This window comes from Eubalaena glacialis, chromosome 10 (assembly GCF_028564815.1).
Source record: "Eubalaena glacialis isolate mEubGla1 chromosome 10, mEubGla1.1.hap2.+ XY, whole genome shotgun sequence".
Taxonomy (NCBI): Eukaryota; Metazoa; Chordata; class Mammalia; order Artiodactyla; family Balaenidae; genus Eubalaena; species Eubalaena glacialis.
In genome coordinates, this window is record NC_083725.1 from 97,017,838 (window position 1) to 97,031,196 (window position 13,359).

Consider the following 13,359-nt stretch of genomic DNA (forward strand, 5'->3'; position numbering starts at 1 on the left):
CAAGGGTAAGTGTATGTGAGCTGGCTTTTAGTCCCCGCCTGGGCACTGCTGGCCTTGTGGTCTCGGGCCTGGCTGTCCCGGAGGTCTCTTTTGGTCCTGAGATGCTATGGCTTTTTTCTTGGGCAGGTGGTCATACTCCATCACATGTTGTCCAGAGCAACTGTGAAGGCTCGGCCTTCTGTGCTGTGGTGTTATAAGAAAGAGCTGGGGTTTAGCAGGTAAGCCGTGCCCTTTGAGCGTCCCATCCCACTTCCCATCCCACTTCCCATCCCACTTCCCATCCCACTTCCCATCCCACTTCCCATCCCACTTCCCATCCCACTTCCCATCCCTGCTCGTTAGTTAAATGTTAGGAAATGATTCTTTGACATGGTTTTTCAGGGATTCTTAGTGAAGGTGCTATCTCTGAGGACACTCCCAGTAGAGAAAAATAATAGAGCTGATGCCCTTTCTTCATTCCTGACAATACATTTCAGATCCTTTTCATGCTCTTTTAAGTCCCCAGCCCAATTCCTTGCTTTCTGCACACGAGTTTTCTTCTTAGTTTTCTCAGCTGATCAAGCCCCTCTAATAACGCAGTTTCCTTCAGTTGCTCTTGGAAGTTACCAACGACCTGATGCCTAATGCAACAACTTTTCCCCCTCTTTCTCCTTTTTTTCAGAGCTCTTCCTCTAGTAGTCCACTGCTGTTTTTGACAGTTGGCTGTTCTTATTTTTTGAAGTTGTGGGCTTAAGACTTCTTGTATAGTAAAGAGCAGACCTCCAACACGAACACACTTAGGCACAAGGGGAATTTATTGAAGTACAGTTGACCCTTGAACAATGTGGATTAGAACTGCAGGGCTCCACTTACACACGGATGTTTTTCAGTAGTAAATACTACAGTACTACGTGGTCCGTCGTTGGTTGAATCCTCTGATGTGGAGGAGCTTCGGTTACGGAGGGGCCGACTCTTAAGTTAGACGCAGGTTAACCCCCAGGTTTTTCAAGGGTCAGCAGTATACGGGCTAGCTCCTGAAGCCTACAGGGATGAGATTTCAGCTCTTCCGCGGCGGTGGTGTAGAGACGCAGTGCTGACGCTCCGGTCCTTGCTCAGTCTCTCATCTCTGCATGTCTGCTCTGTTCTTTTCCCACTTCAGGGCAGCTTTCTGCCTTCTATGGTGCCCATCGCAGAAACACCACTTGAGTTTTACGTGGTTTGGGTCCAACGACACAGAAATCAGTCTCCCAAATTCTTCTGGAAAGACATTCACCCCTGGGCCAGAGGGGACCTGGCAGTTCTGCCTACGACTGTGTGTGTGGAGGAGTTTGGAGTGTAGGGTGCTGTTCCTTGGCAGATAAACCACTATAAGGTCACCTCGGAAGTGCTCTCCTTTCTTTGCTTCTGTGACACTCAGACCACCTTCCTGAGCTCTTCTCTCTCCCCGAGCTCATCTCCTTCCCTAAACCCAGCTCACCTGTGTGGTTCTGTCCTTGGGCCTCTTCTCCCTCCTTTATCCCCCAATATATGTGTCTCTGGGGTGGACTCTGCTGTGGGGAAACCCCCTGTGAAATTGGGCAGTTTACAGTGTTTTGGGCAGATTTGCCTTTCAAACTTAACCCACCTGCTGTCACTTTTAAAAATCTCTTCTGTGCCTCTTATAGCTCTCCTACCCCTGTCTTGAGCATTAGGTTAAGGCTGATGCTAAGTTATGGGCTGAGGAAGTGGAGCCCCAGGGGGAAGGCCTTGGCTCTACTATTCAGTTAGAGAACTATGATAAAATTTTGGTTTGCTGTAACCCTTGATTCTGGAGTTTTCTCGTTCTCTCTTTTCTCTAAAAGAAAGAGTTAATTGACAGTTAGGTATTCAGAGTTTTTTAAGACAATAGAAAAGTTCAGGGATTTCTGGGAGATGTCCAGATTCCGTTCCAACCCTTATATCCTCTATCAGTATTGTCTTAGATTAGTGCTGCCCTTGAGGACTTGATCCCACCATCTGGGAAGGAAGTGGATGAATTCATTTAGGAAAAATGAATAAAGTAACCCGCCATCACAGTGCCTCTCCCAGGTTCTCTGGGAAGCATTGGCTTGAGACTGAGGTAATGAGGCCACTAAGGTTTGCTTTCAAGCTCTGGCTGAATGTGAGGTTTAGGGACTCCCATTACCCTATTTGTAAAGTGAAGTATCAAAATGGCAGGGTTCTCACACAGACTTACGCTGTCTCCCTCCGAAGCCCGTCTGCTCTAATGCCTCTTTCGTTTCCTTCAGCTTTAAAGTGAGGGGATGAGCACTATGATTTCCAAGTTCCCTTCTAGCTCTGAGGGTCTAAGTGGGTGATCGTTGAGCCTGTCCCCTGCTCCCAACTCTGGCCTCTCTGGTTAACTGGCTTTCATGGGATGGGGGGTGATTGCAGTCATCGGAAGAAAAGAATGCGACAGCTGCAGAAAAAAATAAAGAGCGGGATGCTGAACATAAAGCAAGATGACCCCTTTGAACTCTTCGTAGCTGCCACAAACATTCGCTACTGCTACTACAATGAGACCCACAAGATCCTGGGCAATACGTTTGGCATGTGTGTTCTCCAGGTGGGTGACTTGCCCCAGCCCGTGACTGGAATCAGAGTGCTAGGGAGTGCCTGGGCTGCCTGGTCACCCACAAGGACAGGTGTACAGAGAGGAGAGGAGTCACGTGTACTCCCTCCCCCAGAGCTTCATCCGTGGAGGCCTTGGCCACTTTCCACAGGAGCTTGATAACTCACCAACAGAAAAAGAGCATTTTCTACCAAAAGCAGCACTTGTCTAGAGATACCCAAACTGGCAGTGACACTCCATCACAACTGGGTCTAACCAGCTTGGTGAAGCACTGAACTTTGAGTGACCCTAGGACCCCAGATCCCTGTTAGAACTAACTGAAGACTTTTGTGACCAGAGAGCAGTGGGGCTTGGTTTTCACTAACTAGGTACAGACCCGAGTACTCGGACGTCCTATCCAGAGTGCTTGACTGAGTGACCACCCCTATCGCCGCCCTTCTAGTCCTTAGAGTCTCCTAGCTTTCCCCCCTCAGAGAAGTAGCTGGTGAGTTTCTTCACTGGTATGTATTTTCTCTTGCCTGGCAAGTTAATAGATTAAGTTTCACATTTTTCTTTGTTTTGAGCTCTGGTGGTCTTTGTTTTGTTCTTTGATTCTTTGGCACCTGTGACTCCATCCGCACCCCCCCCCCGACCCCACCCACCAAAGAAAACATTTAAGCACAGATCCTCACATTTAAGCACAGGTTCCCACAGTTTGATATGTATTTATTATATGCATGCACTACTATGATTACGTGCATCGTAAAACATACCTTATAAAATATAAATTAAGAAATGAGGTGGGAAATTTTGAATAGAAGTTCTAGTTTTTCCTTTCTGCATTCCAGTGGGCTGTCCATACACTGCTGGCTTACATCCCACCTTGGAGGCTGAAAAGGGCGTTTTGCCTGTTCTCACCCCATCACTGACTGGTAGGGAGCTGCTTCTGCTCACCAGTTACCAGGCGAAGTGATGGTGGCTCCTTTAGGCAGCGGCTCCCCCATGTGGTGCAGTTGAGTTTTGTCAGACAGTTTCCATCTATGAACAGAGCAGAAAATGAGTGTGAGGTATTTCTGAAATTCAAGTGTGAATCAATGCGGATTGGAGGACTTCTTTCCAAATAAGATTTTATGAGGGATTACGGGAAACACTTTGACATGTAAAACCGGGTATACCTCTTCTCCAGGGCTGGGCTCTCTTCTGTGGTCCCCTAAGTAAGGGACTGTGTGTGTGTGCATGTGCGTGTGTGTCCTGGTGAGTCAGGTATGGGGTATGGTCTTGAGTTTGTACTCTGAAGCCCTCCTTGTACCTTATCACCTGGCCCCTGGTTAAGCTTCCCAGCGGGTGCTCTTTGCAGCCAGTTCTAAGGTTTCCTTTTTCCAGGATTTTGAAGCTTTGACTCCAAACTTGCTGGCCAGGACTGTAGAAACAGTGGAAGGTGGTGGGTTGGTGGTTATCCTCCTACGGACCATGAACTCACTCAAGCAGTTGTACACGATGACCATGGTAAGTGTCCGTTTTTTTCTTTAACTTGATTGTGGCGGTTCAAATCAATCTGTGTTTTTGCTGCTTTCTTTTAAGAACTCCTACTGAGCAACTCCAGTGAGCGATCAGTATAATTTCTAGGCTGGGAGCTCTTTGACTGGAGCTAATGAGGAAGTTTCTGCAGAGAAGCCTCAGTGGCCCTGGGTGTGCTTAGGAATCTGTGAATTTTGCTTTTGCTTTCAGGCATTTGCAGATTCTACACCAGTGAGATTCGGACATGATGCAGCTGTTCTGTAGTTAAATTTCTAAAACAGTATTCCACAGAGAGCCACGCCAGTGCCTACATTTGTGTACTACAAGAAGGGGACCACGCACAGACGTCCTCACCTGCCCTCACCCTAATGGGTCGTGGAGGAGCATTGCCATCCCGCTCCCGGACTGGCAGAAACTTTGACTCCAGGGGGTGGGGGGGGGTATTTTTTTCTCCCCAGGCTGAGGGAGTGGCTGGAAGTGTTTCCCTGGATGCAGAGCTGGCTCTGCCACGTGGGTGTGCTGAGCCGCAGGCTTGGAGTCATTCATTGTCCATTGCCAACTGCTCGGCAACTGTTAGGCTTGGCCTCAGGGTTTCACGGGCTGCGTTCGCCTGGTGAAGTGGACTTCCGTCAGATCTCAGTGCCTGCTTCCTGTCGCCCCACCCCCCACCCCCTCGCCTCACCCCAGCCCCTCCGGCCTCCTCGGAGGTCTTCAGGTGCGCCCTCTCCTCTCAGCACACTCTCGCCTGAGGGCCTTCGCGCTGTTCCCACGGAGTGTCTGCTGGCTCACTGCGTTCCAGCCCCTGCCCAGACACCACTTCCTCGGTACGGCCTCTCTCACACCCTGTGTAGAATATGTGGTTGGGCTGTCACTCCTCAACCTGTTTTGTTTTGCTTCAAAGCATGGTACAGCCACCTAAAGTTAGACATTTATTTGTTTATTTTCTGGCTTCCCGTGCCAGTCTCCAAACTTTATGGGAGCAGGGACTTCGTTTTCCTCCCTGGTATATTCCCTGATCCTGGAAGGGTGCCTGGCCTTTAGTAAGCCCTCCTGAAATATCTGTGAATGAGCGAATGTCTGTGCCCACGTCACTTTGTTCGTTCTTCCTCCCTCTCTTACTTGGCTGCCTGCTTACCACCTCAGAGGGCCTTCCCTCTATACCCTATATAAGTAGCCCCCCTCCCCACCCCCCCATTGGCTGTCACTGCACCCTGTTTCTCATTCAAAGCATTTGCCAAAATTTGTATCTATTTACTTGTTTGTCTCCGTCCAACCATTTGACTATAAGCTTCAGGAGAATAGGTTTCATGCTTTACTAAACACCGGTGTGTACCCAGCTTGTCTGGCGTTGGCATGTGCATTTTATTGAACAAGTGAATATGTTTTGTGCTGCTGGATAAAATGTGGGAACAGTCAAAGGTGAGGTGAGGGGACATTTGTTGTGATAAGAAACATTGCATTTAGTGTCTGAGTCCAGCTGCAGCAGATCGCATTCGGCCAGTTTTGCATGGCAGGTTAGGTAGGAGTAGATTTTGTTTCTAGCAGCATCACTGGTGCCTCTTTTACCCCAGGGTTGTTTGCTGGAACTTCTTCACACTTGGACGCTGAACCTCAGCGCTATTTGGGTGCCTCTGTTAATGGATGTTGTCTCTTTTAGGACGTGCATTCAAGATACAGGACGGAGGCCCATCAGGATGTGGTGGGAAGATTTAATGAGAGGTAGGTCTGGAGCACATTTCTCACTTCCTCAACTGTGGGAGGCACAGTGGGAGGAACATTTTCATCTTGGACCCAATTGAAAGCTGTGCTCTGTCTCAGGGAAGGTAGTACAGGAGCCCCAAATGGTGAGATTCCCGATAGCAGCGGTAGTTGTGCAGCTAACTGGAAGCAATAAAAGTGAGTGGAAGGCTGGGGCCTGGATTCTATCTTGCTTCTGGCCCTTACCAAGTCTCTCTCCCGCTCTGGCTTTTAGCCTACGCATCTGTCAAAGGGGTGATTTGTCTGGACCACTCTTTTCCCAAATGTGTTTCACAGAACACTAATGTTTAAGAGGGACCTTATGACAAAAGGGTTCTCTGGTCCAATATGTCTGGGAAATGCTGATACGGTTTTTCCTTTCTGAGGATTCACGTGAGCCTGTTGTAGCCTCTGAAAAGTCTCACAGCACCAGGGACCCCAATTTATTTGACCACAGAGCCCTTTTTAGGGAACGCCAGTTAGCAACATGTGAAACGCCTTAAGAAGAAAGCCATGTCCTAGGTCAGTGGTTCTCAACCGGAGCAGTTTTGCCCCTGGGGAGACTTGGCAGTGTCTGGAGACGCTTTGATGGTCGTGACCTGGGGTGAGGGCGGGAGGCTGGTGGCAGTAGAGGCCAAGGGTGCCACTGAACAGCTTAAAAGGCACTGAAAAGCCCCTCCAACAAAGAATTATCTGGTCCAGAATCTCAGTAGTGCTGAGGTGTAGGAATCCTGGCCTGGGTGAACTGTGCGACCTAATTTCGATCGCCGCTGAGGCTGCTCAGTAGGAGTGGGCCTGGAGGTCGCCCAGCGCTACCGGCTGGAAGGGAAGCCTGTGAAAGTAGTGCGGGAGGCCCTTTTCTTGCAGTTGTGGGAGAAGCTTGGATTTTATAGCCAAACACATGTTTTGCTACACGCAAAAATGTTTGTATTATAGTGCTAGAGGGAGCTTTCCCCTCCACCCTTTCCTTTATTCTCTCCTCCTTGTGGCAGAAGGTCAGTCCATTTGTGTATGCGTTTGTTTCCCTGTGTGGCTGGTGAGCACATGTGGGGTGGCTTTGGCGTTCCCCATTCAAGGAGACACCTGGTGCTACCGGGTGAGCCTGGGAGGATGGGGGAAGGGCCGGGGCACCCTGGAGCAGCAGGCTTCTGCACAGTAGGAGCCCTTGTAATCAGTCTCTTAAGGGAGTTCCCCGTTTGCTTGTTTGCTCTATAAAGCATGTTCGGGCCTCGTAAAGGAGGCTGGGAATCATCCGGCACTGCCCTCCAGATGATGGTGTTGGCTTTCTCCAGCTTTCTTAGAGACGTGGGGCTAGATGACTTTCCTGAAGAAAAGCCCTTCCCTTGTTGTGCAGACACTGCCCTCAGCACCTCACGACTGTGGTTTTGTTCCTCAGGTTTATTCTTTCTCTGGCCTCGTGTAAGAAGTGTCTCGCCATCGATGACCAGCTCAACATCTTGCCCGTCTCCTCCCATGCCGCCAGCATTGAGGCCCTACCTCCCCAGACCCTGGTGAGTGGCCGGGGGCCGGGAACGTGGGGCAGGCTGCGTTTTCTGTGCTGGCCCTCCCGGGGTGGCGGCAAACCTTCTCCTCCTCTTCCCTCTGGTAGGAGGAGAGTCTTGGGCCTTCTGATCTGGAGCTGAAGGAGCTGAAGGAGAGCTTGCAGGACACCCAGCCTGTGGGCGTGTTGGTGGACTGCTGCAAGACCCTAGACCAGGTGAGCGTGCGTTCGGAACATCCCCAGCCCAGTCTGCACGGCGCGGAGGGGAGAGACAGCGGGCGGAGAGTGACAGACGCCAAGTTAGAACAAGGCTTGGCTCCTCCGTGGGCGAGGGCCCTTTTCTGTTGCTCACACTCAGGCGCGCAGCAACAGCATGTATTCACGACAGAGGTCCAGGATGAGCTCCCCCTTCCCCACGTTAACAGTTCAGGGAGCTGGGGGTCGGGGGGAGATGGGTTACATTTATGGAGGAACGCCACAGGCACAGGGTGATGGACCTGTGTCCTTTCATTTTCATTAAGTTTTTTTTTTTTTTTAATTTATTTATTTTTGGCAGCGTTGGGTCTTCGCTGTTGCGCGCGGGCTTTCTCTAGTTGCGGTGAGTGGGGGCTACTCTTCGTTGCAGTGCGCAGGCTTCTCACTGCGGTGGCTTCTCTTGTTGTAGAGCACGGGCTCTAGGCTCACGGGCTTCAGTACTTGTGGCTCGCAGGCTCTAGAGCGCAGGCTCAGTAGTTGTGGCACACGGGCTTTGTTGCTCCGCGGCATGTGGGATCTTCCTGGACCAGGGCTCGAACCCGTGTCCCCTGCATTGGCAGGTGGATTTTTAACCACTGTGCCACCAGGGAAGCCCCCATTTTCATTAAGTTTTGATGACATAAAGGTTTTTGCTTATGCCTTGTTCGTAAGTGAGGAGAGCTGGAGGCTCCAGTGTGAGGGCTGATGAGGGCCCTGTGGTGAGGGTCCTCTGTGTACCTGATCTCTAGGTACAGACAGCAGGCTGGGTGGGAGCTGCCAGGATGCATTTCTGTGCTCCCTGAAGTGGCCAGGGCTGGTAAACTTGGCTTCTCCGGTGGTTCCTGGGCGGTGATGGGAGCTGAATGGATGTGGCCCAGAGGCCTGCAAGCTGTCGGGTGTGTTCAGGGTTCTGGTCCAGCCTGAGCCAGCCAAGCAGCACAGGCCTCTCTCAGCACTGGGCTTTTCCCTCATGATGGAAAACTGCTGCAGTGATGCCGCCCACTTGGGGCTGAGTCCCAGTAGGGTCGTTTCCCTTTCCATGCTGGAAGCAGAATCACCAACCACGCAGCTCTCTCTGCAGCCCAGGCTGCAGTCTCTGGGTTGCTTTCAACCATTTCCTGGTAACTTCTTTATCACCAGAGAGAGGGAGTGAGAGAGAGGATGGGGAAAGGGCAGAAGAGGGAGAAACTATAATACAGTAGTATTGTTGTAAGAAAATAAATGACCCATGGCAAAATAATTTAAAAAATCAGTAAGTAAGAAAGTGTGCATTAAAAATAGAAAGTGGTGTTTCTCCTTGGCTGTCCTGCTCTGCAGAGACAGCTACTGTTAATGGTTTATTGTGTGTCCTTTTGGATCTTTTTCTGTGCATATAAATGGGTATTTTTAAAGTGTGCAAAGGGAAGGTGGTCCCCATTAGACATTTGGCTTGATTCCAGCTTTTTTGCTATTATAAGTAATGCTGTTAGGACATTCTTACAGTTACATTTGTGGGCACTGTCTCTAGGATAATTTAACAGGAGAATTGCTGGGGTAGAGTATGTGTGCATTAAAACGGGTGTCATGCCAGGTTATGGAACCTGCACTGTGTATGAAAAGGCCTTTTTCTTTGCAGTCTTGCCAACACTGGGTACTGTTAAATTCGTATGTCTTTACGAATCTGATATGGGAACGTAGGATCATTGTTTCAATTTGTTGTTACTTTAGTTATGAGAGAAGCAGGCACTGTTTTCATATAATTACTGGTTGTTTTGTTTGTTTTTATAAACCACTCTGCTTTTTTGTATTGGTTTTTCATTTTAGAATATTATTTTAGAGTGCATTTTTAGTCCAGATTTCATACCCTTTTATTATGTTTGTGGATTTTGCCACTTATGTTTTATCAGAGTTCTTCACTTTTCTACTCTAAAGCAAACAGCAGGAGGATAAAATACAGTGTTCAGCCAAGGCCATGTTAAGGCGAGTAGGACCTGGATCCCCTCTGAGTGTTTCCATCTGGAGAGACTCTGGCTTCCTGAAGCCCCTCCCCTTCCTTCCCTTCCTTCCGCCTGGGACTGCGACTTATCAGTATCTTCTGAGTGTCCGTGCCCAGTCATGTAAGGCAGCTTCTTCAGGACCAGGCAGGCCAGGCTGGACCATCCGGCCTTCTTCCCAGTCTCAGTGGCCTGTTCCCCCGTGGGGAGCAGAGGCTGGCTCCTGAGTGGTGTTGTGGTCCCTCTTCTCATTAAGTGCCACTGACACTCCTCTAGGCAGGGGCTCAGCAGTAAACAAGAGGGACACACCTGCTTTATGGGGCTTACATTCTGGTGGGATGAGGAAGCCAGGGAATCAAGGAAATAAGCAAACCACTTATTGTAGTAGAAGGTGCTGTGTAGGTGGGGAAACATGAAGAGCAGCGAGGAGGGATGGGGAGTGCCAGGAGGAGGGAGGGGTGCTGCGGGTCTCCGTATCGTGGTCAGAGAGGACCTGGTTGAGCAGGTGCCCTTTGAGTGGGCTTGAAGGAGTTGAGAAAACGAGCCATGTGGCTCTCTGCAGGGAGAGTGCTCCTGGCGGAGGGGTCACCAGGTACACAGGCCTAAGGTAGGTTCTCCTGGTGCGCTCAAGGACGCACAAGGAGGCTGACTGGGCTGAAGCAGAGCGAGTGGGTGAGGGTAGGAGGAAGCGACGGAGGTCAGACCGTGCAGGCCATGCAGGCCCCTGGGAGGGCTTGGCACTTACTCTGAGCGATGGGGGCCAGCAGAGAGTTTTATGCTTATGGTCTCCGCACAGCTGTCAGAGGGATCCCCAGGCTTGCTTTATTTATTTAATCCCAGTTATCATGTTTTTCTTTTTTTTTTTTAATTTTTTATTTATTTATTTATTTATTTTTGGCTGTGTTGGGTCTTCGTTTCTGTGCGAGGGCTTTCTCTAGTTGCAGCAAGCGGGGGCCACTCTTCATCGCGGTGCGCGGGCCTCTCGCTATCGCGGCCTCTCTTGTCGCGGAGCACAGGCTCCAGACGTGCAGGCTCAGTAGTTGTGGCTCACGGGCCCAGTTGCTCCGTGGCACGTGGGATCTTCCCAGACCAGGGCTCTAACCCGCGTCCCCTGCATTGGCAGGCAGATTCTCAACCACTGCGCCACCAGGGAAGCCCTCATGTTTTTTCTTTTTAAACAAATACACAAATTATTTATCTAATTGAAGGAATTCTTGTGCTTCTGGAAGCCAGCCTTAATTTTAACAAGATCGCCTTGTGCTGTGTTGAGTCTAGGTTGTAGGGGAACGAAGGTGGAAGCAGGACTGATTAGGAGGCTCCTGTAATAATGGTGGCGGGACAGGGTGGTGGCTTTGACCAGAGTGGTGGAGGAGGAGGATGGTGAGGAATGTAGAATTTTTATGTTTTGAAAGACGTATGGACAGGATTTGCTGATGAATCAGGTACGGGAGAAAATGGAGAAGACTTTTGGCCTAAACAATTGGACAGTTAGCTGAGCTGGGGAAGATCGTAGGTGGGGGAGGATTGGGGGGGATGTTAGGTGTTCAGTGTGAGATGTCTATTAGATGTACAGGTGGAGGGCAGAGCAGGGACAGTTGTGTGTATAGAAGAGTCTGGTGTGCGGGGAAGAGGTCTGGATGGAGGTGTGAACTTGGGGGTTATCAGCACCTAGTTGGTGTTTAAAGCCTTGAGACCCAGGGGAGACGATTAAGGGAGTGAGAGTCCAGGTGCTGGGCCTTGCTTTCTGGCCAGTAAGAACTCCCCTGCAGCCCCTCCGCCCCCGAGTTAGCCTAGGCATCAGCCTGAATTCTCCGCGGCGATGGTGGTAGATGGCTGGACCTTGGCCTTTCTCAAAGCTCACCTAATATGTTTCTCTTTCCACAGGCCAAAGCTGTCTTGAAATTCATTGAGGGGATCTCGGAAAAGACCCTGAGGAGTACTGTTGTGCTCACAGCTGCCCGAGGAAGGGGAAAATCTGCAGCCCTGGGATTGGCTATTGCTGGGGCGGTGGCTTTTGGGTAAGGGGGTCCCCATGTTTAGGCACTCTGAGCTCTGAGGGAGCAGTGTGCAGGAGTAGGGGGTCAGGGGACAGGGAAGCTGGGTCTCCTGGGTCTGAGCGGGCTCCTGTGTGATTTCTCTAGATCTTGGGTTCCTGTCTAGAAAGAGCAATGCTGTTTCCCCCAAACCCCCAAAGGTGCACATATATGTGTGCATGCACACACAGACACACACCAGGGCCAACTCACTATTTAGAGTTGAACAAACACACAAGAGCAAAGAAATGGGGGTAAGAAACTTAAAAACTCTCAGGAGATGAGCATGTATATGACCAGCTCTGCTGACTTAGAAAAGTACAAGTTTGACATTTTAATGATTTTGATCAGTAGAAGATCTTGTTTGCTTCTGAGGAGCTGCCTTTGAGTGTGACGTTCCTTTGCATTCTTTTGTCCTGGGCGGAAGACTTCTGCAACTGCCAGGAGAGCATGTACTTCCAGCTTCACAGACATAAATGATGGACCTAGAATTTACCATGTCCTATATGCATTATCTTCCTTGGTGCTCCTAATTAACAATGTTAGCGTTTCATAGATGGATAAACCCAGGCTTAGGGAGTTTCAGTGACTCACCCAAGACCCCCCAAGTCAGTGCTGGTAGTGCTGGGGCTGAACTCGGCTTCTGACTCCTAGTCCTTTGTTTCTCTTGCTGCTCCAGCAGTACCACTGAGCCCCGCCACCATTAGCATCCTTTACACTGAACAAGGATCCCTCAGAGGTTAACTGTGGCCTTAGCCTGAGCGCAGCTGAGCACTTTGGCTTCACGGTTTGAAACCCTCGCAGCACAGCTAGTGATGAGAGTGAAGCCCTCTCTCGTCCCAGGGCGCAGGACTGGGGAGCCGCCTGCCGGCCCTGGCGCTGAGGGAGCGGTCCCCACAGTGCCCTCAGCGGGGTGCTTTCACAGATGCTGGTAGCTAATTGCTGGGATGTGCTACCTTGAAACTGGTAATGCGTTTTCATTAGGTTGGGAGGAAGAATACCCTCAGGTCTGGAGTTGCTTTACTTTTCCTCCCCAAAACGTGTGTCCTGATTTTTTTTCTGCCACTGTCTCTGGTTATCCCCTGTGTAACAGGGGCAAACAAAAATGTTTTCTTTTTTTAAGTTCTCTAAACATTTCTTAGATTTCCTAATTACTTAAAAAAAAAAAAAAATCCTCCTTTTGTTCAACAGGTACTCCAATATCTTTGTTACCTCTCCGAGCCCGGATAACCTCCACACTCTGTTTGAATTTGTATTTAAAGGATTTGATGCTCTGCAGTATCAGGTAGGAAATTAGGATAAGAGCTTATTTTGATTCCATGCTGAGTATAAATCCAGATGAAGTCTTTAGAATGCAAACTTTCTTAATATTTAGTTTCTAAAGCCTGTTTCTGATGTTTGGCATTGGTTTGGCTCTTTCCCTATTAGGAGCATCTGGATTATGAGATCATTCAGTCTCTAAATCCTGAATTTAACAAAGCAGTGATCAGAGTGAACATATTCCGGGAACACAGGCAGACCATTCAGGTGAGGCTTGTTCTAAAACCCTGCCACGTGGGGCCAGTATCCTGCTGTATATAAATGCTCTAAGACGTCTCCTTTTATAGTTGTTTTATGTGCTGTGTAATTGCATATCTTTTAGACAGCGTTGTTGTTTTACGGTAAACGTGTTCCAGATTTTCAGCCTCTTCTAAAGAAAAACATTCAAGCAGACTACCAAGTATATGTAGCCAGATGGGAAAGTTGTAGTTTTGTCCCTTGAAAATTGAGTGAGTAGGATTGTAAGTATGCTAATCAGCTAAGAGAAATAAAATC

At 49.5% G+C, this 13,359-nt stretch overlaps 1 protein-coding gene across 1 annotated transcript in view; it reads left to right on the forward strand.

Moving 5' to 3' along the window:
• NAT10 (N-acetyltransferase 10) overlaps window positions 1-13,359 on the forward strand; it is a 39,314-nt gene that overhangs the window by 2,455 nt on the left and 23,500 nt on the right. Inside the window, exons 3-11 of the mRNA XM_061201571.1 lie at window positions 127-218; window positions 2,392-2,563; window positions 3,932-4,054; window positions 5,724-5,785; window positions 7,200-7,314; window positions 7,413-7,520; window positions 11,396-11,529; window positions 12,736-12,829; window positions 12,973-13,071. Coding sequence (XP_061057554.1) covers window positions 127-218; window positions 2,392-2,563; window positions 3,932-4,054; window positions 5,724-5,785; window positions 7,200-7,314; window positions 7,413-7,520; window positions 11,396-11,529; window positions 12,736-12,829; window positions 12,973-13,071 — 999 coding nt within the window. The remainder of the gene's footprint in view (window positions 1-126; window positions 219-2,391; window positions 2,564-3,931; window positions 4,055-5,723; window positions 5,786-7,199; window positions 7,315-7,412; window positions 7,521-11,395; window positions 11,530-12,735; window positions 12,830-12,972; window positions 13,072-13,359) is intronic.